General features: G+C 37.6%; 1 protein-coding gene across 2 annotated transcripts; it reads right to left on the reverse strand.

Annotated features, from left to right (window-relative positions):
* On the reverse strand, nt 1-25,637 carry LOC148849958 (DEA(D/H)-box RNA helicase family protein). Of its 2 annotated transcripts, none has more exons than XM_088945371.1 (20): nt 25,123-25,637; nt 24,866-25,042; nt 24,697-24,765; nt 24,506-24,612; nt 23,027-23,105; nt 22,331-22,504; nt 16,070-16,218; nt 15,564-15,659; nt 15,186-15,288; nt 14,439-14,501; nt 14,155-14,216; nt 13,631-13,727; nt 12,373-12,491; nt 12,248-12,290; nt 11,908-12,009; nt 4,709-4,807; nt 4,533-4,619; nt 2,745-3,022; nt 425-526; nt 1-204 (listed from the first exon to the last, which is right to left on the reverse strand). In XM_088945371.1, the coding sequence occupies exons 1-19, from the start codon at nt 25,372-25,374 to the stop codon at nt 511-513; spliced, it is 2,172 nt and encodes a 723-aa protein (XP_088801497.1). In that variant the 5' UTR covers nt 25,375-25,637; the 3' UTR covers nt 1-204; nt 425-510. The 2 variants fall into 2 exon arrangements, with proteins under 2 accessions (XP_088801497.1, XP_088801496.1); XM_088945370.1 differs by having other exon boundaries at nt 1-258.
* Between the last annotated feature and the right edge of the window lie 386 nt (nt 25,638-26,023).

The following is a 26,023-nucleotide window of genomic DNA, read 5'->3' on the forward strand; positions in this document are numbered from 1 at the left end:
TTTACAATAAACTCATTTGTACTCTCATACTTTTAAACCAGTACAAATGAAATCGCACTTCAAACAAACCAAGCCTAAATATGATGTTTGAAGAAAATACTGATGGGAATGATATTGTAAACAAAAATTAACAAAACAACAGCCACTGATCCTCTTCGCCAAACTTGGCCAGTCTGAAATGTTAAATAATATTCATCTTGGAGCCTGTGGATGTACATCAACATGACTTCAATAAGAGTGATCAGCTGTTCCACCTTTCTGGAGTAGAGAAAACAAAGTCTCATAGAGAAGGGAAGATCTAAAGCCATTAAATATATGAAAAACAAAGCAAAAAAGAGTGACCCTAAATTTTGAGTCCAAAATTTCCAGTGGCTATTAAAGAATGACAATTATGAAATAAATTAGCTCCAATGGAAGAGCTTACCGTTAGTAGGAACAATAAGTACTCGGTGTTTCACTGTATGGACATTGGACAATGGTCCAACAAAGTCTTAAGATGAAAACTTGTTACTATCTGCGCTTATACCTACATGAATGTTTATAACAGCAATTAGAGACTCCTTTGCCACCCAAGTACAGTGGAATAATGAACTGCGTTAAAATCAGAAAGGAAATAGTAACAATAAATGAGAAACAAACTAGTGGAGAAAACTCTATGAACGTTAATAGTTCCTGCTTATTCTACCAAGAAATTCACAACCATTTGATCTGTAGGCTTTGATCCTTTTTTTTTATCTAATAAACATGAGGATAATTGAATAAATCCATTTAAAAAGTAAACATGTTCAGTTTGACCAAAGAGACACGTCTAAGGTCAGAACTACGAAAAATAGCAAGCAAATGTTCATTCTCCCTAGTGCCATAGACGGCAGTAATCTACATAATAGTGAAGCCATTTTATGCATCAAACAAAATAATGAGAAACAGAACACAACACCTCATAGGACCAGATATAAAAACTAAAACAAAAATACCACAACAAATAATAAGAAAAATATGGGAAAGCTGAAAAGGTAGCAGTCTCTGTGAAAAGAATTCTAATTACCTTTTTTTAGGAAAGGTAACAGATTCTTTTAATAAAAGTGAAAGTGCATGAGATGTACAAAACAAAGGGGAGACTCGGGGAATTACACAGGAATCAAACTATCAGTATATAAGACATCCAAATAGGCACCTATTTTAGCTAAACCATCTACAACGAAGTTTAAATCCTTGGAATCCAAGTCATAATTGCATTTAGCAGTTTCAGAGCCTCTAGCTTCTGTCAAAAGATGACTCGAACTTCACAGGCCACCCACTTCGTCTCTTAGCCATTTCATGGTATTTGTGGACCCTGCAATAGCTAAATTTTGAAGGCCCAGGGTTATAACTATTCTGATTCCCGTGAAAGCCACCAACACTTCCACCTTGGTAGAGTCTGCGACACCTGTTGGACCACTAAAAGTCTAAATAACAATACCCCTTCTGTCTCTTACTATACCTCCTATATCAGCTGGCTCCTGGATTGCCTAACACACTCCCATTAAAATTTAGAGTAATCCCTCCTTCCCTTCTTATTACTTTCATTCAATTTAAGGATCACACTACCATTTTGGCTAAAAATAGTATATTCATCCTCTTCAAGCACCACCCTCTGAATGATTTTCATTCAGTTCAAGGGTTATGTTACTGTTTTGACTAAACATTGGTAAGTCCACGCACTCCCCATGCACCTATGTCCATACCAAAGTCAGGGTAACTGTTTCCCCCCACCACAGTTTACAATTAATTCAGAAAGCACACAAGGCAAAAATCACCCAATCCAAAGCCTGCACAAATGCAGATATCAAGAAAACTGCACGAGTTGAACAAGGAAGCCATGATTTAATTTTAATAATAAGAAACGTTGTCAAAGTCTAATCGAATTGTAAAATCCCAAGGGATAGAATTCAAATCATGAATCATAAGGTCGCTAAACCAAAAAAGTGCAATAGAAACTTTTAGAAAAATGGAATGATCCATTAACTCAACTTTGCACATTCATACCAAGTCAGTAAAACAAAGTAATTTTCAGTTTCTCATTCATCTCAGTTGTGAATCATAGATTCATAAACCATAATAAATGGTTTCACAATATCGAAATACTAAATAAACCAAGGAAACTTAAGATTTAGGAAACATAATTCATAAGCTTTTTTTTATCAGTAAACATAATTCATAAGCTTATTGCACAACTATAACAAGTTCATCTTATAGCCCAAAGCCCCTACAGAGAGCATGACAAAGCACAGGTACCCCCCCCCCGCTAACATGTTGCTCCTAATCACATTCACACTCAGAAGGGAGAAAAGTGACTTAAGAACAAAAAAACTACAAAAAATTGGACCATATTAAATTTTCATTTATTTCTTCTATCTTTTACATGCATATCTTCTATCTGTTAAAGAAGAAATATATGAAGATCTCTTTGTAAGTTTCTAACCTCAATTTATAATCATTTTTTTGTTCTTGAAACTACATGAGAATGTCTAGATGTCAGAACTTTATTTGAAGCCTAAGAACAAAAGGAAATGAAATTAATATTAATAATTTACTGAAATTGAATTTAGAATCCTTGTTGCGTATCTTCTAATGGGATGCAAACAGATCCAATAGCATTGTGGTCCCATTCAAATCAACTCATGAATAGAATTGATTTTTTATGAGTACATGAATAGCATTGATTTAACAACAGTTATCATAAGCCATAAGCCATAAATCCATACCGTGACTTGCTCTTGAATGAATTCTTAGATTTTCTCTTTCCTGCTCCGTTAGTGTTTCTCTTCTGCTTCTTTTCACTCATATCATTTTGGAATAATTCCTTCATCTCTTCTGCCCGTGATTGGTTTCTTTGGGAATGACGTTTTAATGTTTTTCCAGTTTTTTTCACAACCTTTCCAGCATCACGTGCCTTCTTTATGGCCTTTGCTGCTTTTGCTCGTCGATAAGCCACATCAACCAATAATTTTCCTACTTTCTCCTTCTTACTGTTTCCCCTTCCCTGCAATTAAAGAAAAATGTATTATTGCTAAACAATAAAAGTTACCTGTCATGAGTACACATAATTCTCAATCACTAATGCTATGATGAAATATTAAACAAATTCAGTCAACAATAAAGATGTTGCAAAAAGTGTGAAATTTAACAAAAGAACTATGAAGGCCACCCTGCAATTGTACCACATACACAACAGGACAGGTGATCAACAAATGTAAATCTTCGACCTCACAAGCTTAGAGGTCAATGAAAAGATCCAAACAAGACATACATAGAAAGGAAGAAAGCAAATTAATAACCGCAAAACCCAACTCCATGGCATTCACATCCGTAGCTTCATTGCTGCTGTGGTAATGATCTATTCAATCCCCTTGATAAGAGAAGTTCCATAGACATTTATGTTCTCATCTACATAAACTAAACCTCTGGCAGCCAACCTGAATTATTCATTCAGGTAGATTCCAAAACAAGCTAACAGTTCTGAATACGCTTTAACTAGATCAGGTGTTACAAGGGTTTATTTTTGGTGGGAGTGGTTGGATCTTTAAGATTGTAACTCTATATTATTCACATTCCACATTCCTTTGCTTTTGTGGAGATTTTGAATTTTTGCATTGTCATAAACTTAATAAAAAATACTGTTACTAATCAAAAAATAAAGCTCCACTCCCACTGTGCATGCTAGACTAGGCCCTGTGTACAGATGGACAAACGAAAACCCTCACTTTAAGTACCTCCTTAGATATATCCATCTGGCACGATATTCTATGTAGTTTAAAAAAATATGAATGGCAACATGAAGAATAGTAGGTGATGATTTTGGGCTTAGGGGTGGACACAAACCAAGTTTTTCATGATCTATTCGAGCTCGGCTCGTGTAAAGCTTGATCCAGCTTGATATAAATCAAGCTCTTGCCCAATGAAGCTCAGCTCGTGAAGCTCGCAAGCCCAATCGAGCTTATGTTATATATAATATTTTTTATTTTTTATATGTACTATAATAAATAATTTCTAGAGGTATACTTTTTAATTTCTATATGTATAACAAGAAATCATTTTTATATGTATAATTATATAATATTTTTATACGTGAAATTTTTACCTGTAACTTTTTTTATTTTTTATATGAAACTTGGTCCATTGTCAAGCTCAAGTCGAGCTCAACTCAGCTTGAATATATGAGCTTTTTATTTTTTTACATGTAAATATTCTACATGTAGCTCAAATAAAATTGTTTACATGTGAAGTTTTTTATGTTTATATTCGAAACGAGTCGAGCTCGAACATATGAGCTTTTTAGTCAAGCCAAATATTCAGCTTGGCTCGGCTCAAATCCACCCATAGTTAGGCTTTTCCAGTCAGGCCAATTTTTTGCTCTCAGATATCTAAATTAGGTTCTAATTGATAGACGCACTATCCTAGGTGACTTAAAAATAGCACTAAATTGCGAAAATGATCAAAGACAAAAGATCGTAACTTTGATATTAAATGAACATATGCATGCAAGCACAAACCTCTTCCAACTCATTAGTTTGGTTTTCATCCTCCAACCTTTCTTGAGCTGCTTCCAATCTTCGACGCTTCTTTCGTGGCAGATTTTTCTAAAACCAGACAACAATGTAAACTATGTTACCTACTTGCACAAAACACCATTTGGCAAATGGGCCAACGTAGGAATAGCAAGAAATACCTCACGCTCCCGCTTTCTCTTTTCCTTCATTTTTAAGTCTTCAGCTTGTTGTGCACTGATTACCTCGCTTGCAGAGTTCTTGTCTTTCTCCATAGAAGCCTATCAAACATGACTACTAAAATCAAAATGGACACTCACAAGTATAGCACCACAAGCAAGAAATTTCAAGTTCAAGGTGTTAAATTACATAAAGGAAAAATTCAACGTGTTTTCACTGCTAATCTTTTGAGACAATGCAATGTCAATGATATAATGAAATATGATACTTTATTGTCGATATTGTTCTGAATGTTTAAACAATTTAGAAAACATGTTGAAATGGGTATGGTAAAAAGAATAATTGAACAATTTAGAAAACTTACAAACCACACCGAAACTTTGGGAGAGAATAATTGAACAATTACAACTTGAAACAAGTGTATCAACGAACCAATTTGGCTTTATGTCAGGGCGATTAACCATGGAAGCTATATTTCTTTAGAGACAATTGATAGAAAAGTTTAGAGAGAAGAAGAAGAAGATGAAAGATCTCCATATAGTGTTCGTTGATCTAGAAAAAAAAAAAAAGAAAAAACATATGATAGAGTTCCTAGAGAGATAATATGATGAGTCTTGGAAAAGAAAGGGGCACAAAATAGGTATATAGATCTAATTAAGGATATGTATGAGGGGGCAACAACCAATGTTAGAACCCCAATGGGAGAGGCTTCAGATTTTATAGTTACTATGGTTCTTCACCAAGGTTCATCGTTTACCCTTATCTATTTCCACAGATCCTAGATGAATTGGCTAAACATATTCAAGTGGAAGTTCCATGGTGCATGTTTGCAAACGGCATGTTTTAATTTATGAAAATAATGAAGGGTTAAATGCAAAATTAAGCTTATGGACAATTGCCTTAGAAACAAGAAGTTTTAAAATAAGTAGGACTGAAACAAAGTACATGACATGTAAACTTAGTAATAATAGGAGTGGAAATCAAGATACACTTGGGATTGGAGACCAAGAGATAACTCAGTGTGACCATTTCCGGTACTTTGGTTCAATAATTCATAACAAGGGAGAGATTGAGGAGGATGTTACCCAAACAATTAGAGCAGAATGGGTCGGCAAAATGGAGGGGTGCATCTGGACTTTCATGTGATAAGCGAATATCACTTACATTAAAAGGAAAATTCTATAAAACAATTGTGAGGCCAGCTATGTTATATGGAGCAGAGTGTTGGGCAGTCAAGAAACAGGTCCAGAAAATGAATGTGGCAAAAATTCGAATGCTAGCTCATGTGCAAAAGATATGTTCTTCTCACTAGTGTTTGTGTAATATAAACTCTCCATTCTCCACTGTAACTTTTAGTTTACTGGTTTGGGAAGCAAGAATGGGGACTGAAGCCACATGATGGGTGCGAGATCACAATTTCTAAGAGAGAAGAGTATGGAGAACTTCGTGGAGGCTAATCGATGGAGAAGGCATCTCAAGGTGGAGGCAAAGAGTTTTCTGCTAAAAGAACTAAGAATCAGAGGGCAGATTAGCTTGAAAATCAGGGAGGATAAGCTGGCTACAGTGCTGTTGGTAGGATTGAACGTGGTAGAATGGTTCATAGAGTTTGTAGTTGCAGCGAGTGCAAAAGGAAAGGACGGATGTTGGAAAGAACTTCTAACAGAGATGGGAAGGAGGTATGTGGTGGAAAGAAGGAAGAACTACAAAGGTTTCTTCATAGCACTATCAAAGAAGTATGATAATGCTAGAAAGCAGATGGTATGCTTTCCAGAAGGGAGGAAGAGCCAAGGATGGATAGAAATAGTCAAGGCTCTGAGAGAATTTATCTCTAGAATGAAGTTGAGACAGGAAAAAGGTTCAGAAAAGAAGGTAAGAGAGGCTCCCCTGAAGACGGTAGTGAACTTTGAGCCTCCCAACAAAACGGCCCCTACCTTAGTGCAAGATGGTAATAGAGCAGCATTATTAACATCAGTGGCAGCAGGAGAGTGGTCCAATAAACTTATTGTTGAAGTCGATAAACCAGGTAGAAAGTGGGAGGAGGTTGCTGATTTGGTGACAAAACAATTAAGGATGACGACCACATATGTATTAACTCCTTTTGAGAGGTGCAAAGCTCTGTTAGATCCCCTGGACAATAAGCCAGAAGTTGAGGCAGTATGTGTACAAGATAAACTGGGGTCAGTGAACATTTTCAGGTGGTCTCCTTCATCAAACTCGACGGAATCCTCAGGGATGGATGGAGTAAAAGTGTGTGTGGTGGGTCTACCTTTCCATCCGTGGAAGGATGAAGTAGCAGAAGCCATCGCAACATTGTGTGGAGCAAAACTGGCTGGTGTCTTTTGGGGAGATCTAAGGTCTGCAGCAATTTTACTGAATGGTGTCAAGCCTGAGGAGATTCCCAGGAAAGTGAACCTGAGAGTTGAAGGAGCCTTCATAGCGGTCTGGCTGACTTTCTCCATTGAAGCTGAAATGTGGAAGGAAGCTCATAGGGAGGAAGATGGTCAGGTTGAAGAAGAAACCTTACGTGGCAGTAAGGGGTTGGTCAAGCTACAAGGAAAACACATACACAAAAGAGGGCAAGCAAGCTTTTGAAAATTCGAAAGCTTGGCTGAAGATGGAAAGTCTTAAACTTGACCAACAAGGCAGTAGATGGAGACCTGACAGGTCATATGCGTTAGCGGTAACAGATGGCGTGCAAGCTACCTCATTAAATGCACCTGTGCGGCTGAGAAAAGGTGAGAAGGGGGTAGGGAGTGGGGGAGCTAAAATGCTGGATCCATTTAAAATAAATAAGGCCCATTCAAATTCCAATACAGTCCAGAAAATTGTAAATGGGCCTTCTTAAAGAGATGGGCCCCAGTTTCTAAAAGTTGGGCCATTTAATAACAAAAGGGATAAAATGATTAGTGGGCCAACCTCTGTGGGCCTATCTAAAGCGGGAGTGCGGCAGGGGGAACACTTTGTTAAAACACTAATTGGGCCGAATAATATCAGCCCATCGAAAGGGACCACAGGGATTTTAAAAGGTCATGTGACTAGGGGGTTACAGTTGATAGATGGTAAACACCATCTATCTTCCCCTTCGTTGAGCTCAACCGACAGAAAACCACGACCAACGAAGAGAGCACCTTCTGGGAACTCCCTACAGTGGGTTGCGTTAGGAAAAATGAACAGACCGTCACCTGAAAAACGCAACCCAAGGACCTTCAGATGAAGCGATTGTGAAGAGCAAAAGCAACATGAATGCTTTGAGGAAGAGTTCAGCGATACTAATTCAGACTATACAGTGAGCCTAGGGAGTACCGATCTGAACAGCTCAAGGAACATTTTTTTATGAAGATAGCTTGTGTACAGTGGTGCTTTATCAAGAGAACAAGGAAGAAGATGATTTTCAAAGAGTTGAAGACGATGTGAATGTATTGGATCGTTCGACAAAAGATGAGGTTCAGGTGCTGCCTGCACTCGTAAAGGAAGTCAATCCAGTAGATCAGGAAAATCAGGATATGAGGTCTGTAAGGAAAAATCCTAACACTTTGATCTGTAACATAAGACCAGAAGAAGGGAGACACGGGAAGAATAGTTCAACTGTTAAAGACGACAGGGTATTGACTCCTACTATAAACTCTCTACCGCAAAATCAACCTCAGGGAACAGACTTAGGCCTTTCTCCTTATGCGCACCCCCCTCCCTTTAATGATGGCCCATTGATCACCAACAACACAGGTATGATTGTCCATTCGGTTTTGGTTACTAATGTGCCTTCTGTGCTTGTAACAGATACTCCAGCATCCCAAGCGGGAGTTCCAGTCGCGGGGAAGAGAAGAGAGATTGGCAATCCTGAGAATGAACTGAGAAAGGAAGGAGTGGCCCCTAGAGAGAGACAGGAGGAGGAATTAGAGAGAATATGGGAGATGATATGTGAGTTGTTGGAGTACAAAGTAAAGGAGGAGGAGTTAGATCAAAGGGAGAGAGCAGAAATTTCTCAAAAGAAGGACTACCACAGAAGCCCTAAGTTGGGGGGAGGGGAGGCAAAAACTAATGCATCATCTAGGAAGGCTGAGGGTAATAATAAAAGGAAAAAGAAAAAGAGATCAGAAGTGGAGAGGTTGATTTCAGATATTGAGGGTGACATTGAATTTAGAGGGAGAGGGGGAAGACGAAAGATTCCGCTGTAAGGTAGAAATTTTTGGGAAGGTTTTTTTTTTTTAAGTGTTCAATGAAAATCACCAGTAGGAATGTGAGAGGACTGGGAAGCGAAAGAAAAAGAAGGGCCATCAAAGACTTACTAAGAAGAGAGAAACCGGACATAGTGTTGATACAGGAGACCAAGTTGGCAGAAATGGATAAAAGGTGGGTGAGAACTGTATGGAGATTAAGAGGAGTTTGTTGGACATTGGCCCCTTCCTGGGGAGCCTCTGGAGGTCTAGTAACATTATGGAAGGAAGGGGACATTGGCCCCTTCCTTTTCTAGAGCTATTTGGAGTTGGATTTTCTCTTTATCTGGGTGTAGGTGGAATCTGTCCATAGACTTAAGCCAACTGTTCGATCCCTCCTTTTTTGTGTGGCCTACAAAAAAAGGAAAATTGATGTGGAGATGTATTAGAGCAGCTGCATTGTGGACAATTTGGGAAGAAAGGAACGCAAGGATTTTCAAAGAAAAAGAAAGAAGCATTCAGGCCGTTGAGGATTGTATATTGACTAGGGTCATTCACTGGTTGAGAACTTTGGACTTCTTTCATACCTTTTCCTTTGATGATATTTGGAGAAACTGGGTAGTGGTGGCTAACAGCCATACAAGGAAGGACAGGGAATCTGTAGTGTAGACCCCTCTGCCTGGAGGATGGGTAAAGTTGAACTTTGATGGCAGCAGCCAAGGAAACCCAGGTCCATCGGGGATAGGAGGGGTGCTGAGAGACATGGAGAGCAACATATTAGCCTTGTTCTCAGGCCTTGTGGGAATAGGAGACTCTAATAGAGCTGAGATTTTAGCGGCGGTACAAGGTATTCAGATTGCAGAAGAATTAGGGGTTCAGCACTTGGTAGTTGGAGACTCAAATTGCGTGGGATGGTTGAAAGACCCAGCTTCAGCCATGTGGCAACACAAAGATTTATTAAGGAGAGTAAACTGGCTTACAAGAAATATGACTGTTACCTCTCTATGGGTGGGAAGATCAGCAAACACCTTAGTGGATGGGTTAGCTAAGCAGGGGGCTACAAGGGAGCAGCTATTTTGGGCTGCTTTGTAATTTTATTTATGATTAATTCTGTTTTACTTTGATGTAATACTTTTCTGAAGAGGTAACAGTTTGTGCCTCTTCAATGGTGTTTCTTCTGATTTAATAAATTTCTTCATTCATCAAAAAAAAAAATCGAATGCTAAGATGGATGAGTGAAAAAACTAGAAAGGATAAGATTAGGAATGAACTTATCCGTAGGAACCTAGGAGTAGCTCCAATAGGTGATAAAATGAGAATGAGTGGACTAAGATGGTTTGGGCACATGCATAGAAGACCAGCACCTGTGCCGGTTAGAAGAAGTGATTTGCTACACATTAAAGGGGCTAAAAGAGCACAACGTAGACAAAAAAGGACATGGGTAGTAGTAAGAAATAATATAAGCACTAATAGTTTAACACATGGATATGGCTTTAAATAGAACAGATTGGTGAAACAGAACTCGTGTAGTCGAGCCCATATAGTTCGGATAAGTCATGGATGATGATGACGATGATGATGATTGACATTGCATTGTAAAGTTGATTAGGTAACATGTTCACATTTAGAAAAATATGTTTATAAAAAATGGATATATATATATATTCCCATTCAATTGTGAACATGTTTGAATAATTCACTTATCAAAAATCTACAAAACGATGTAAAATATTTGAAGCATAGAGTTCAAAATATAACATTATTTTCAAAATTACTCTATAAATTTATGTGAAAGTGGATTCATGTTTGAATATCCTGCCAATCAGAAAGCCTGCAAAATGTCCCAACTATCGCAGGGATATGACACTGAACAGAATGGAATGACGAAACAAGATTCATGCCGCCAACCCCATATGGTTAGGAAAAGGCTTAGATGATGAAAATTAATCATGCATCCTAAAAATGTCAAGTAACCAGAAAAGGAAAAATCACTACCCAGCAACTTGAAATTACCACCAAACATAATGTGATACCAAATCACAATGCAGATCCTGATACCAAAATATAAAGAAAGCATTAGCATCTGGCTAGCAAGACTGCACCTAGTAGTTACCATGACTTGGTAGCAAAAAGGACACTGAAGAATCACATCTTGAAAGGAGAAATTGAAAGGGAAATGTGATCTCAGGAAGTTGCATGATGTCGACCCCTAACATATACCTAGAAGACATAAATTGGTGCAGGAATAATTCTCTGATAGTTCCATAAATCTACAAAAAGGTTATCCACGATGAAGGTATTGATGCATGCTCGTCAAAGTAGAGGTAGGTACAAGTACCACTACCTACCTTGAAGAACATATATTGAAAAGTTGCGAAGACCCTTCAGCAAATAAGTCAAATATTCTAGAAACATTGTCAATCATGAAGATTTCATTATAACAAATAGTAAGTTAGTTACCAAAAAAAACAGTAAGGAACAAATATGTGATTGAAATGAGTAACTCAAATGTGTGAGAGAAAAAAAACTAAGGTACTATGACTGTTTTAAAAGGCATGGGAGGTGTACGCATGCCCTGAGGCGTATGCCAGAGGCGCTGACACCTCTGAGGTGTACGCCTCATGTGCGTTTTTCATGAGGCGTGCTAGAGGTGTACGCCTCATGCACATCTTATCTTATATAAAAAGAGAGAAAAAAAAAAGAGAGAAGAAAAAAAGAGAGAAAAGGAAAGGAAAGAGATGGGAGGAAAAGATAAGGGGAAAGAAAGTGGTTTGCCCCCTGCCCTTTCAGCTCTTGCGTTCTGAACTATGCCTCACGCCTCTAGGTAGTGGAACGCCTCACATCACACCTCCACGTTTTAAAACATTAATATAGAATTAAACTACAGTATTGTGAATAATAGTATTTCTGAATAATAGTTGACATCAGGACATTCATAACTAAACATTTCAAACATGGACAGAAATCTCTAGTCCAGTACAAGCATGTGAATAGACACTAACAATCGTAACATTGATTTGATAAAAAAATATTGAAAAAATATTTACTTTTGCAGCCTTAGCTATAAGCTTTTTCTCCTTTTCTGTTGCAAACCAAGTTCTTTTAGGACGTGAATAAATTTCCTCCCTGTGTGCAATCATATTTTCCACCTGCAAATATTGGAAGTCAAAAATCTCCATATTAGAAAATAAAATATCAAGCAAGCATTCTTTAATTAGTAGAAAATACGATGTTGTTTCAATGACAATGGCATGGAAAATCCTAACGTGATTAGCTTCTTCCATGCATCATTCTCCAATGCATGGATTAACTTCTAATTATAGAAAAATAAATATACTGCAAAAAACTCCAAAAAAAGCAGGCAAATCAGAAACTAGAATATTGAACCTTTGTTGCTTCCATTTCAGCTTTTCTTAGGGCCCTTTCCTCCCTGCACAGGATTAATGTTCTTACTGAGATTTGAAAAATTACATTTACAAGAGAAATCTTCTTCTATGAAATTCAATAAGAACCTCTCCTCTTGAAGAATGACAGCAACTTGATCTTCCATTTGTTCAATAATCTGACACCACTTAGCTATTGATTGCTCTGCAACTATTCGACTCTTCAGTTTTGAACCAGCTCGCTTTGCCTATTACATTAAAATCATTCTTGCTAAATAAAATAATTCATCAAAAAAAAAGAATAAATCCTATCTGTGGTTCATTACAAGCATTATCTGCCTAATAAAAGAAACCACTAGCAGCTTCTTTAAAAGCATATTTCTGTTTATAATTTTCTTCTTTACATCCATTGATATAATGCCTATGTGAGGCTAGGCAAGGGGCCCACATGTCACTCCTACTCCCTGGTGATTTGAGCAAAACTACATTTTCAGGAAATTAGAGATGTTTTCCTTTCTTACACATTGTTGTACAGATTTGAGTACATAAAATGTTGTATATCCTTGCTGAAACAAACTAAAGGTTATCAGGATAACCATTAAATAAACATAGAGATAATTATCTACACAAGACCAATTAACAAGAAGCATATGTTATACCCAACTCAACTCAGTCGTTCCCAACCATTTGGGGATAACAAGAATATGTTATATTCTTATATGAGCCACAAAGTTGCTGATCAAAAGAAAAATGAGATAAAATTTAAAAATCCAAACTATTTATATGAAGATATAAATTATACAAAACAATATATGTGTGTGCATGTATCTGCTATTAATGCTAACCAAAACATTTTTATAGAAGGAACAAACCATTACAATAAAATGGAGAATACAAGATCAGATGATAAGAAATCACCTGAGGAGAGAAAGAGAAGTCAAACTAACATCCCCCCCCCCGAAAAAAAGAACAAAAACCCCTAAAAATCCAAGCAAATTCATTATATGTATTATACCATACAATTATTTCCTAATCTAATTAATAATATTGTTTGACTTATTTCCAATAAAAAATGTATCAAATATGATACATGATTATAGGTATTTGTATCATCAATAAATACAGTTCCACATTATTAATTGAAAAAAAAATACAGTTCTACATTGAAAACTAACACAACTAACTAGTAATGATAGCTCTATTTGTGATGCTTTTGTTTGTGTTTCCTATGTTAATAGTACCAATCTAAGCAAGAGAAAATCCCCGTAAACACCAGAAGAGCACCGAGTTTATTGTCACCTAAGTAGCCTATTGCCTAGGGAAGTGCAAAATAACTAATCACCTAGACAACCGCCAAGTGCCTTTAACAGAATATAGCATCACTCACAATGGCTTTTAAGACAGATCGATCATTATCAGTGACAAATGTAACAGCATATCCTTCTCTCCCAGCTCTTGCCGTACGACCAACTCGATGAACATAGCTACAAAGATAAAGGAAAACATCAGAATCACTGGAATGCAGAAAACAATGACAAAAGGCTATCATTGGATGGAAAGTCCTACTAATGTGCAATTTACTATAAAATGTCTGGACCAACAATGCTTGTTATTATATTCTTGAAGACATCAAGAAGAAAAAATGAATGCAACTGAGGCAAAACATAAGGTAAGGAATTATAAGCCAAATGAAACAAGGATTGATGAATAACAGTGAAATGATCTCCATTAAGATTACAATGAGTAATGGTGAAATGATCTCCACTAAGATTATAATGGTGAAATGATCTTCACAGCACAGAGACATTTGGTGGCTCAATCAAGGCTGGAAGAAGGAGAAACTTAATATGACAGGATACAACATAAAATATAGGCAACATCAACAAGCAATAAGTAAAAGTCGTATTTTACCTTGTAAGGTCACGAGGGCATGCAAAATTTATAACCGTTTGAACACCAATTATGTCAAGTCCCTAAAGAAAACCACCAAGAAAGCCATGTATTACAGAACAATACAAGTTATTTTGCAGTAACCTTTTTTTTTCCTAGTAGAATTTCACATGAACAGAAAGGCCTCAAAAGCAAAGGGGTTCCTAGTTTGAAATATATAAACCATGTGCCATTGAAAAAGAAAAAAGACAGAACATTAAGAGGGGGAAATTAAATAAAGGGAAAGCATAAAATATTCTCCTTACACGAGCAGCAACATCAGTTGCAATCAAGAAGTCCACTTGCTGCTTTCTGAAAAGTTCCAAAGCCTGGACAAGGGACCAATTAAACTAGTTAGACTTGAACATTACAAGAAAGATGTTTATGTTACAGCCAAAAGTAGTTGACAGTAGAACAATGAATCATTTTTTTATAATTAGAAAACAGAATCAATTTTTTAATTGATTTAACAATAGGTGGAGTATATATCCATAAAATTAGCTTGTAAATGGTGCCTGGAAATCAAATTATGAAACACAATGCATGCATCCTGTAAACAATGGCACACAGATCGAATAGGCAATATATATGCAATAGATTTTAGAAGGCCTTATAATAAACAAAAGCTCACAATTTAATCAGTAAACATGCTGAAATTTACATCCAGTTTTACAAGGACATCTCAAAAATCACACATCTAGCTGTGATCTGGTGAAATAAGTATTGTTAGATGGTGCTGCTACAACCTTTAAGTCAGTAATAAAATGTCCACATTGTTTATTTCATCTACTATTTATTTATTGTCATGTCCAAATGCCACAATTTCCGGGGGTTCACATGCACCTCTGGACACTCAAACACTTGACACCCGTGCCACCTGCCAGGCAGCACCATTTACATTGTAACTACCTAAACTTTCCAAAAAGAAAATATAATATCTACCGATGAACTAAACAAGTTGCAACATGATGTAAATGCACTCATCTAGTCTAGAAAGAAATTTGGCAACTCACATCAAGGCGTTGAACTTGTGTAAGATTTCCATGTAGCTCAGCAGCTTTAAAACTTGCTAGCCCAAATAAAATTTTTAACCTGTGTGCAGCTTGTTTTGTTCCACTGCCACCAGAAACATTGAACCAACATATAACATTAGAGCTTTACACAAGGAAATATGAAATGAACAAACAATTCTGTTCAGTGATTGGTAGTTCACACTTCATTGCAATTCCAGCGTAACCATTTCTGCCATTTCTTGTGTTAGACTATGGACTTTTTGAAAAAATTACAAATCTAAATGTATCTCCTCAAACTAAAAGTTTCTTTAAATACTAAAAAAGCATGACCAATATACAGTGGTATCATTTTTGCTGTGACTTATAGTGAGCAAAAACCTGAAAATGATCACTTTGGATATGAATGTCTTCGAGCATAATGCAAGAAGAACTGCCTCTTGATTTACTTCACGTGAACGACGTATTCTAACCACCCTGCACAAAAGTTACCATGATTATGGAGAAATTGGACAAAACTTCCATGATAGTGAAGTATCAGTACCATTAAAAAAGGACCAACCACAATAATAACCACAAGACAAAATCCACAATGGGCACTGTCAACATGAAAATGCAAGTTTCCCACTTTAAAGCTTTTCTTCCATGTGCCTGTGCACAAAAGGGGTCAGGGAGGTGGGATACAATGTGATTGATATTTTCCTAATCATTCTTAACACCAAGAGTCACACCACATATGTGGGACAGCACATGATTGTAAAGCTTGCCCAACAGAAACAAGTAACCAATACACTTAAGATATTATAATATACTATTTTAACCGTGCACTTGAAGAAATATGTGTGTATGTATGTTCAAGCTCGACAGAAGAACTATAAAGGAATTACTCCTCAGTCAGTGTTGCAGGTCTTTTTGTAGATGGATCAGCAGAAAGACGGACAGGCTTAGTTAGAGAAAGCTTGATTAGCTTGTCAACTTCCTCAGTCATTGTAGCTGAAAATAGCATGGTCTGTCTCCTTTTGGGACATACGCGAACCTGCCATTTATGAAAAAGGATAATAAATATTTCAAGTAAGCAAAACAGAAGAAACTGCTGGTATACTTTTTCTATAATAGTGCCTACACCTGAGAGTGATCTATTCGGACAGGAAATATGGAATTATAACCAATATTACATCATACACATAAAAGCTTCAGATATATGGTACAAGCATATGCACAAGATCTTTTAAAAGGGGACAACAACTACCGCACAATCCTCTTCTAAAAATCTTCATTTATGGTGATTCAAATATTCAACAGCTGTGATATAGTTATATAGCACCTTAACTAAAAAAGTTAAGGAATAGTTATAGCATACTTCTAATTAATGTAAACCAAAGGTATGATGTTCCTAATGGCTCAATGATGAAACACAGACATTGGGATCACCATGCACCTACATGGGCAGTTATCAAAAGCCCCTTAGAGAAACTTTAGGTTTCTAACCAAAACACACTAAAATGCAAACCATATTATAGATGGTTCAAGGGATCAACAAACTACAAGTTGAAAAAGATTTTTCTAAGTAGTTGCAAAATCTTTTACAAGATTGATATTGCACTAAACAGAATGGAATGGCAAAACAGATTCATGTAGCCAAGCCCATATGGTTGGTACAAGGGTTAGTTGCAAAATCTTTTACAGTTAGAGGATGTCCACAGTGGTTGAAGTGGAGAGGTGCATCAGGTGCATTGCATGGTTAGCGTATAAAAATAGTGGGCCTAAGGAAAACTATATAAGACTGCTATAGGGACAGCAAAGTTGTATGGAACATAATGTTGAACAATCAAGAAACAACATATCAAAAAAAATAAAATGTGTAGCTGAGATGAGGATCCCAACATGGATGAATTGAAAGACTAGAAAAGATAGAAGTAGAAATAAGCATATTCAGAGGATTGGATAGTAACCTCAATCAGTGACAAGATGAGAGAAAGTTGACTGAGAAGGTTTCATCATGCACAGACAGCCAATGATGACAAAAATGCACATAGATGGCTAATGTCTACTCCAATGAGGAATGGGCATCTCATCTTGTCCAGAAAAAAAAAATTATCAATAACAGAAATATTTATTAATGAACAATCCTTGTGAAAATTAATTACAGAAAATGGGGAGGTAAGCTATCTTAACTCCCCAACATCAAGATGGCAACAAAATACTAAAAATGTGCCCAAAACAAAGAATCCTTAGCCACCGCTTGCTTAGCTAGCCCATCAGCCACTGAGTTAGCACTTCTCTTCACCCAGCTGTATTGCACCTCTAAGTCCTTACACAGCCAATTAAATTTTTTCTTCTCATTGTTGTAGCTCCACAAGCCGCTGGTATCTCCTTTCGGCCACCTAATCACCACCTTCAAGTCCCCCTCAATCACTAAGCATCTAATGCTTAATTCTCTTGCTCTTTGGATTCCTTCAAAAACTGCTAGAATTTCGGCTCTAAGAGAGTCACCCTCTCCAATTGGCCCAGAGAACAAGGCAGTAATACACCCCTCCTCATTCCTGAAAATGCCCCCTATCCCAGAGGGCCTTGGATTCCTTAAGCTACATCCATCAAATTCAGTTTTACGAATCCAGCGGGAGGGGGGGTCCAAGTGGGGCTACAGTTCCTTTTATACATAACAGCAAATAGCAACCTCTTTCCACTTTCTCAGCATGTCTGCCATAGAGAATTCAGAGAATATCTCCATCGATTTCAGCTAATGAGCAACCCTTGAAAGTATCAAATCTGTTAGGTTTTCTGTGGTTCTTTCCTTATCTGAAAAAATTCGTGAATTTCTTTTTTGCCATATTGACCAGTACACTGCAGCCCTAATGCTTCTCCACATGATCTTCCCCCTTCTCTTAGGCCAACTAAAGAAAGAATGAGAGAACAAGCATTGCACACTCACGGGGGGATTCCAAGTATACCCAAAAAGGGAAAACACCCACTCCCAAACAGTCTTAGTAACTGGACAAGTAACCATAATATGATAACCCATTTCCCCATCAAGCTTTGCAAAGAATACACCTATTGGGAAGTAAACAGCAGTTGGGCCTCTTTCTTTGAAGCAAGTCATTTGTGTTGACTCATTCCAGTAAAATTTCCCAACAAAAACTACCAACCCGAGGAGGAATGGGTTTGCTCCAAATCTCTTTAACCGGGAATGACAGCCCAAGTGGATTAGTAGGTTGGACCAATGTCTCAAAAAACGAAGTACAAGAGAAAGAGCCGGATGAAGAAGGGGTCCAGATTCTAGTGTCTCCCTTACTAGGGTTCAAGAAAACATTTTCAATGATGGTTAGCAAAGATGACATACACCCCAAATCTATATCCCTTATTGCCCTTCTCAACCCCAGATTCCACCCAAACCCAAAAGAAGAATAAGAAGGAACTAAGAATGAGGAAATGGGTTCATTTTTCAAATCTGACAAAGCAAACAATGATGGAAATTGGTCTTTCAAGGGTAGGTCCCCAACCCAAAATTGCTCCCAAAATTTTATTCAATTACTAGAGTTCAAATCGTACCTAATCCAACAGGAGAAAACTGGAAGCAGATCATGAATGGCTTTCCACAGGGATGCGGCAGTGGTCCTTGCCAAAACTCCAAGATCCCAACCATTCTCATCCAACCCATATATGCTAGCCACAATCTTCATCCACAATTTGTCCCTTTCCAACAAGAATCTCCACAACCATTTCCCCAATAATGCCATGTTCCTTTTCCTGATATTCCCATTCCCAAGCCCCCCTAGCTTCTTGCTCCTATTTACCACTTCCCACCTCACCCTATGGTCTTTCTTCTCACTCCTGGTTCCCATAAAAAATCCCTCATTATTTTTCTATCATGTTGAAGACCTTTGTAGGAATCTTAAACATTGACATGAAGTAAATAGGAAGGTTGGAAAGGGTAGACCTAATCAAGGTGATTCTCCCCCCAAGAGAAAGATAATTTTTCCTCCAAGAAGCAAGCATTTTCTCAAATCTCTCGAATACCGGGTTCCAAAAGCTTTCATTCTTGGGTTTATCTCCTAGGGGGAGGCCCAAATAAGTGATAGGCCACTCCGAGATAGCACACCCTAACACACCTGCACAATCACTTACTTCCCTTTCCTCCAAATTCACTCCTACCACACAACTCTTATCGAAGTTCACTTTAAGATTTAACATCTGCTCAAAGAGTTGTATTGTCAGTTTTAGGTTTCTAATCCCTCTTATATCCCCACCCTCACAAAATAGGATTGTGTCATCTGCAAACTGCAAGTGTGTAAGTGGTACTTCCCCCCTTCTGACTCTCCAACATTTTTATTAAGTCTCTAGAATCAGCTCTATGTATCAGTCCTCCCAGGACATCTGCAATCAGAGTAAAGAAAAAGGGGGAGAGCAGATCACCTTGTCTTATTCCTCTCATGGCCGGAAAGCAATCCATCACAGCTCCATTCACCAATATCGAGTAATGGCAACTCCTGATACAACCCCAGATCCATCTACACCTCCTGTCTCCAAAACCAAAACTTTTCATTACCTCCACCAAGAAGGACCAATCAACCATGTCATAAGCCTTCTCTAAGTCTAGTTTGCAAACCACTCCCTTTTTCTTGGATTTCCTAAAATTCTCTTAAGCTCTCATTTGCAATCAAAATTTGATCAATGATGTGCCTTCCCTTCACAAAAGCTCCTTGATTGGGTGTGATAATGGCTAGAAGAACTTTCTTAATTCTTAGAGACAAGACTTTTGCAATTATCTTGTAAAGACTATTCACCAAACTAATCGGCCTGAAATCCCTTGGATGTGATGCCTCTTTCTTCTTAGAGACCAATGCAATGAATGTGGAGTTTAAACCCGGATTAATGATTCCCCTCCTATTGAACTCCTCAAAAACCAATACTAGGTCCTTCTTCACAATATCCCAACAATCCTGATAAAATGCCATTGTAAATCCATTTGGGCCTGGAGCTTTCGCTCTATCCATTGAAAATATTGTTTCCTTTCATCTCCTCTAAGTCAAAGTTTTTCTCTAACCCCACTCTGGTTTCTAAACTAAGAGTTGGACATTCCAGCCCCTCCACCCAAATCCTCTCATTTAGAGGCCTTCCAAAAATTGATTTAAAATGGGTTGCAAAAGCCTCTGCTATTTCTGTTGGTTGGGAAAGAACAACTCCATCAACTTCCAGCTTAGAAATGATATTCTTCCTTCTTCTAGTGTTTGCCACAGAGTGAAAAAATCTAGTGTTTCTGTCTCCCTCCTTTAACCATTTACATCTAGACTTTTGTCTCCAACTTATCTCTTCCTGCAATAAGAGATCCTCCAACTGCTTTCTAGCCCTCCATCTCAATTCTCTGTCTTCTTCTTCAAAAGAACCCCTTTCCTCCTTCGAGTCCAGATCCTCAATTTGCTCCATTAAAATCTTCTTTCTTTCCTCCACTCTTCCAAATTCCAGATGGTTCCACTCCTTTATTTGAGATTTTAGGAATTGAATCTTTTTGTGGAATCTCATCCCCTCCCATTCAATTGACGGGTTGTGTTGTTCCCGCCATTCTTTGATCATGAATCTTGGATGGATTAACCACATATTCTCAAACCTAAAGGGAGTAGGTCCACCTCCTCTTAAGTCCTCCTTACACAACACTATTGGCCAATGGTCAGAAATGAGTCTAGGGAGTGCTCTAGAATTTAGGTTCCCCCAATGCTCCTCCCAATCTGTTGAGAACAAAAATCTATCTAACTTAGAGCAGATTGGGTTAGATTGAAGGTTGGACCAAGTGTAGATATTGCTTTGGATCGGAAATTCCTTAAGCTCAAAAGTATCCACAAATTGATTGAAATTTCTCATGCTGGTTGTCACTCTTTGTCTGAGATTGTTGGTTTCCTCTGTGAATCTTACTACATTAAAGTCCCCCACACACACACACCAAGGTCCTTCCCATAGGCCCCTAATATCACTCAATTCTTTCCATAACCTCTTCCTCTTCCTAGTCATTGGGGCCATATACATTTGTTAGTACCCATTCAAAACCATCTTCCGCCTGCCTGAATTTCATAGAAATTAAATAATCCCCTATCAGTTCTTCCAAATCTACCACCACAACTTCCTTCCACAATGTTATGATCCCACCCAAGGCTCCCCAAGATGGAGTAGCCACCCACTTTATCCCTTTAGAACTCCAGACACTTCTTGCCCATCTACTATCAAAGTCCATTCTCTTGGACTCCTGGATTAACACCACATCCGGATTGAACTTCCTAATTACTTCTTTGATTGTTGCTCTCTTCCTTGCATTACCCGATCCCCTCACATTCCAGCTTAGAATTCTCATCTCAACTTTAAAATTTAACCCTAAAAAACCACCAAATATCTATTTGAACCCTTTCCTTCTATCTCCTCTCACCCCAAGCTTATTATCCCCCTCGATATCTCTCTTTAATCTCTCCACTTCACTCAATTTTCTTTTCTTAATCTTGCTCTCCTCCTTTCTTTTTATTAGGGAAACTTTTAGATCATTTACCAGGGAAACTTTTAGAGTATTTGATAGTTGCAAATGCTCCCCCCAAGAATAGATAAGAAATTAGAAAATGTGTTGGTATACATGAACACGGGATGATAGGAAGCCATTAGCCAGCAAATAGATGCATTCCGCATCATAGAGGGGATGATGTTCTATGTATTAGCCTTTTGTAATGAATAAAATTTTGGGAAATTCAGCATATATACATCCAGAAAAGAGAACGTATTTTTTATTGGTAACAAAAAGAGGAGATTTTATATATGCATTGGAATAAGTGGAGGCATATAGATGGTAATAGTAAATCTTCATTTAGACCAACAATAGAAGCTTCCTTAGTAATCTAATCTGCACTCTGCAGCTTTACTAGGCCTAGCCTATAAAAATAACAGAACTACACAAGAAGCAATATTCCATATACCATTTTAAAATAATTCCTAGCTAACTAAGCAAAAAAGGTGGCCAAAATCCCAGGCGAAATAGAGAATGTCTCCATTAGTACATGCTAAGAATGTCAAACAGACAGAACCTTCAGCCTTAAGTGGAAAAACAAATCCACGTCCAGAGATGCCACTGCACTTTCTTTTTAGATAAAGGAACAAAGAGAAAGTTTTGACATTACCAGCTCACGAATTTCAGCACTAAACCCAAGTTCCAAAAGGCGATCTGCCTCATCAAGGATCAGAACTGCAAGATCTTCCAAGCCCACAGACTGAGAATTACGCAGATGATCTATCATACGCCCTGGAGTGGCCACAACAATATCTGGCATTGATCTCAAGGCTGCCTCTTGCATCTGAACCAAAGATACCATGGTATAAATTTTAATGGAAATTTAAAAACCTAAAATAGTATGATCCATCAAAAAACCATAAAATAGCATGGGAACCAATCAAGCAGCGCCCTCCAAACATGAAAGCAATGCGGGAGCACATCTGAAATTCTGAGGCAGAAAGTAATAATAATATCTGACAACCTAACAATCAATAGAAGACATCTTACCAAAATAAAACACTAACGCTTTCAAGTTACCAAATTTGACTGTATTGTTATTTATCAATTAAATTGTTGTATATTAAAGAAACAATTTCTAAAATCATGTAGAGAAATTCCAATAAAAATCTTTGGTACCCAACATACCAACAACCACCAAAAACTGAAATAAATAGAGTAACGTTACAATGCCTAGAAGAAAATGAAAAATGATAGTACGTAATTGGCATCTAAACATGTTGAACCAACCTTAGCCAAAAAGTAGCCTACTACATTCTCTCTTTGCAGTATCAAACACATCAACACAAAAAGTTTAGAAACAAACCTTTGTTGAGAGACCACCAACAACCAGGCAACATCTGATATCAGTAAATTGTGCAAGCTTCTCTATCATACTATGAACTCTGTCAAAAGAAACAAAGAAGAAAACTAGTACTGATATAATGGAAATATAAATTATATTTAAGAGATAGAACAATAAGGTAAAATTAGACATATAAAACCAAAAAGATAATCTAATGAGAGGAGAATGCAATGTTGAAAAAAAAACAATCTAACCTGTACAAATCCTTGAAAAATAATTTGCCATGGTTTACAAAACAAAAGCAGAAGTCAATCTAGCAGTGGAGAAGCATGTTGAACTAAAGGATTGTTAAGACCCCTGCTAACAAGTCTCGCTATTCATATTTGTATACAGAAGGTAAGGTTAAATCACTCTTCTAATACAAAGAGTAATAGGTGATGAGCATTAGGGGCCAAGAATAGAATCTGGGGTAGAGATTAAACGATAAGAGCAATAATCAGTAACGGAGCATAAGTAATATCAAAACAGAAGACCATATGCCTAAAAGATCTGCATTTTACTTTCTCTATAGAACAGTAAGGCAATTAGCCCAAACCAGTGAATAGCAATAGCCTAAAAGCCCTAAACAATGCAATGAAGTAAATTTGTTGTTAAATTCCAAGCTTGAAGACAATAAATCATTGTTGGGAATCTTGAGGATAGAGTATACTTTCTTCATAGAGGGTTTTTACTGCTTACGAAAACACAATAAAAAAAAGCCAATTAGAAATGAACCAATATTTTAACACCTTACGCCCCCTTCCCCACCCCAATGCAACAAAAGTTATCTCCAGAGTGGCAGCCTAAAGATAGGGTTCTGGATAAAGTTAACTAGAATGGAAGTCTGCCAAAGAACTGCAAGAAGGTTGGAATTTGTAGTTTCTACCAATCTGCAAGTTACGTAGGTTTTTCAATTTCTTCTTATTTGCAAAACCTTTTCCATGCACCAATAGTGGTATAAGAGAACTCCCAAATGCAATCCATTTATCTTGTATTTTGATTTGAAAAAGGCAGAAAATGGACTTTGTGTTAGCCTTGTTAGATAATATTTGATATTTCACAACGCCTCTGGATTTTCTTTTACTCCACAAGGGATGATAATCTAGCAATTCTAATCTTTCAAGTTAAATATCTACATTGTTCTAAATTGAGACCAACATCGTTTTGTTATTCTTTCTTATTATACTCTTGTATTTCTTTTCTTTCTTGTTCAACCTTTTGATCTCCTGAACAAGTAAAAAGGGTTGACTCATGCATATAAATTAACAATTAAAGAAACCGTAGTTGATCAAAAATTACATAAACGCATACATAAGTATTCACAAGTAATTAACTTTGCTTATACAAATGTATAGCTAGCTTCAAACAAAAATAGAAGTTTGTCTACAGAACATCTGAATGATATGATTCCCATTGATAGAGCAAACCATAGAGAAATAAACAGATAAATAGATAACTTACTGTACAGCCAATTCCCTAGTGGGAGTTAGAACTAGGACCCTTATTGCATGTACACGTTTGGGGCGGAATAGCAATCTCTCCAACACAGGTAATGTGAAAGCAGCCGTCTACAATGAGATAATAATAAAAAAAATGTAAAATACCAATAGTGTTTCCAATGACTAAAGTGACTAGTGACATGACAAGCATACCTTTCCAGAACCAGTTATAGCACTTCCGCAGATATCACGCCCAGTTAACGCAAGAGGTATGCAGGCTGCCTACAAAAAAAAACGCTTAAACTTTTCAAGAGGAGCAATAATGGATACATAAAATCAAAGAACTACATTAAAAGTTAGCTCGAAAAAGAAAAAAAATAACCTGAATCGGTGTTGGCTTATGGTACCCTAATGCTTCACAAGCTCGAAGCAGTGGACGAGAGAGATTAAGCTCCATGAATGAATTCGCATGGAACGAAGCCCCATCCGAAGGCGAAAAGAAGGACTTACTGTCGCTAACATTCTTATCATCATCGCCTTCTTCAGGCTTGTAGGTTTCCTGCACAACAAAACTTCACATGAAATCTGGTCTTAAACTCATGCGCTTTACCAGTTAACAAAAAAAGGCAACAATCTTACTTGCTTATCTGGTTCGTATTCAGCGCTATCGTCGTCGCTGTGATTGTGTAGCGGGATTGCACATTCTTCGCGGGCTCTGGAGATCTTGAAATCTATGGAAGTTGTGCTCCTTCGCGCATGCTCTTCGGCGACTGATTCAGAGTATGCAGAAAATTCCCATGGAGATTGAGATTTTTGTGTTTCACTTTCTTCCTCTTCCACGTTTTCGAGCTCTTCGTCACTAGGGGCTTCGAATACGAAATTTGCATCCATGGATCAACCGAAGACAGTGAGCAAAATGGTTTCGATTTTTGCAGTTAAGAGTTAGATAGAAGGGTTTGGGAAGGGTTTTAGTCTTTTTGCACCTCGGACAGTAGGACGGCGCTTGTACTAGTAAATCTTGGGCCGGGTTTTATCAACCAGAATTTACCCAGCCCCAATTTATCGGGGCTGACCCTATACCACGTTCCTCACTTCCTTGCAACTTGCTTGAGCTTCGAATCCTATACCGAGTTCGGGGCCTTCGGACTAGGTACAGGCGAGATCGGTTTTACTCCTCACTTAAGCGCGTCTCACACCAACCTTACAGCGCATCGCAGCCGTACATCGATAACATTTTTCGTAATGTTATCCATATTATGACATAATGGATATTTTCTCAATAAAATAGATTGACCGTTTCACGTGTAAGCAGTTTGTGCGTGCGTGTAGATACCAAGAGATGCCATAATGTAACGGTTCAGCCATCATCAGTGCCATCAGCATGCCATCTAAGTGTTTTGGATTGGGTTCTTGTACTCTTTTTGTAAGTGGGTATATCAATGGCAATTATGTAAATAGTAGTATGCATGTATAGTATTTTGATGTATTATTTTGTCACTCCACCAAAAGCTTAATGTACTATTTGAGGGGAGGTAAATAA

This window comes from Nelumbo lutea, chromosome 5 (genome assembly GCF_056320005.1).
Source record: "Nelumbo lutea isolate HS-2025 chromosome 5, American lotus-T2T, whole genome shotgun sequence".
NCBI classification, from domain to species: Eukaryota; Viridiplantae; Streptophyta; class Magnoliopsida; order Proteales; family Nelumbonaceae; genus Nelumbo; species Nelumbo lutea.

What these genes read in the sequence shown, in the direction of transcription:
- LOC148849958 (XM_088945371.1), bottom strand. Translation starts at nt 25,374, where the DNA reads ATGGATGCAAATTTCGTATTCGAAGCCCCTAGTGACGAAGAGCTCGAA. An exon ending in AATACGAACCAGATAAGCAA is followed by an intron (nt 25,043 to 25,122) that starts GTAAGATTGTTG and finishes TTTGTTGTGCAG; the next exon opens with GAAACCTACAAGCCTGAAGA. An exon ending in AAACTAATGAGTTGGAAGAG is followed by an intron (nt 3,023 to 4,532) that starts GTTTGTGCTTGC and finishes CTTTAATTGCAG; the next exon opens with GGAAGGGGAAACAGTAAGAA.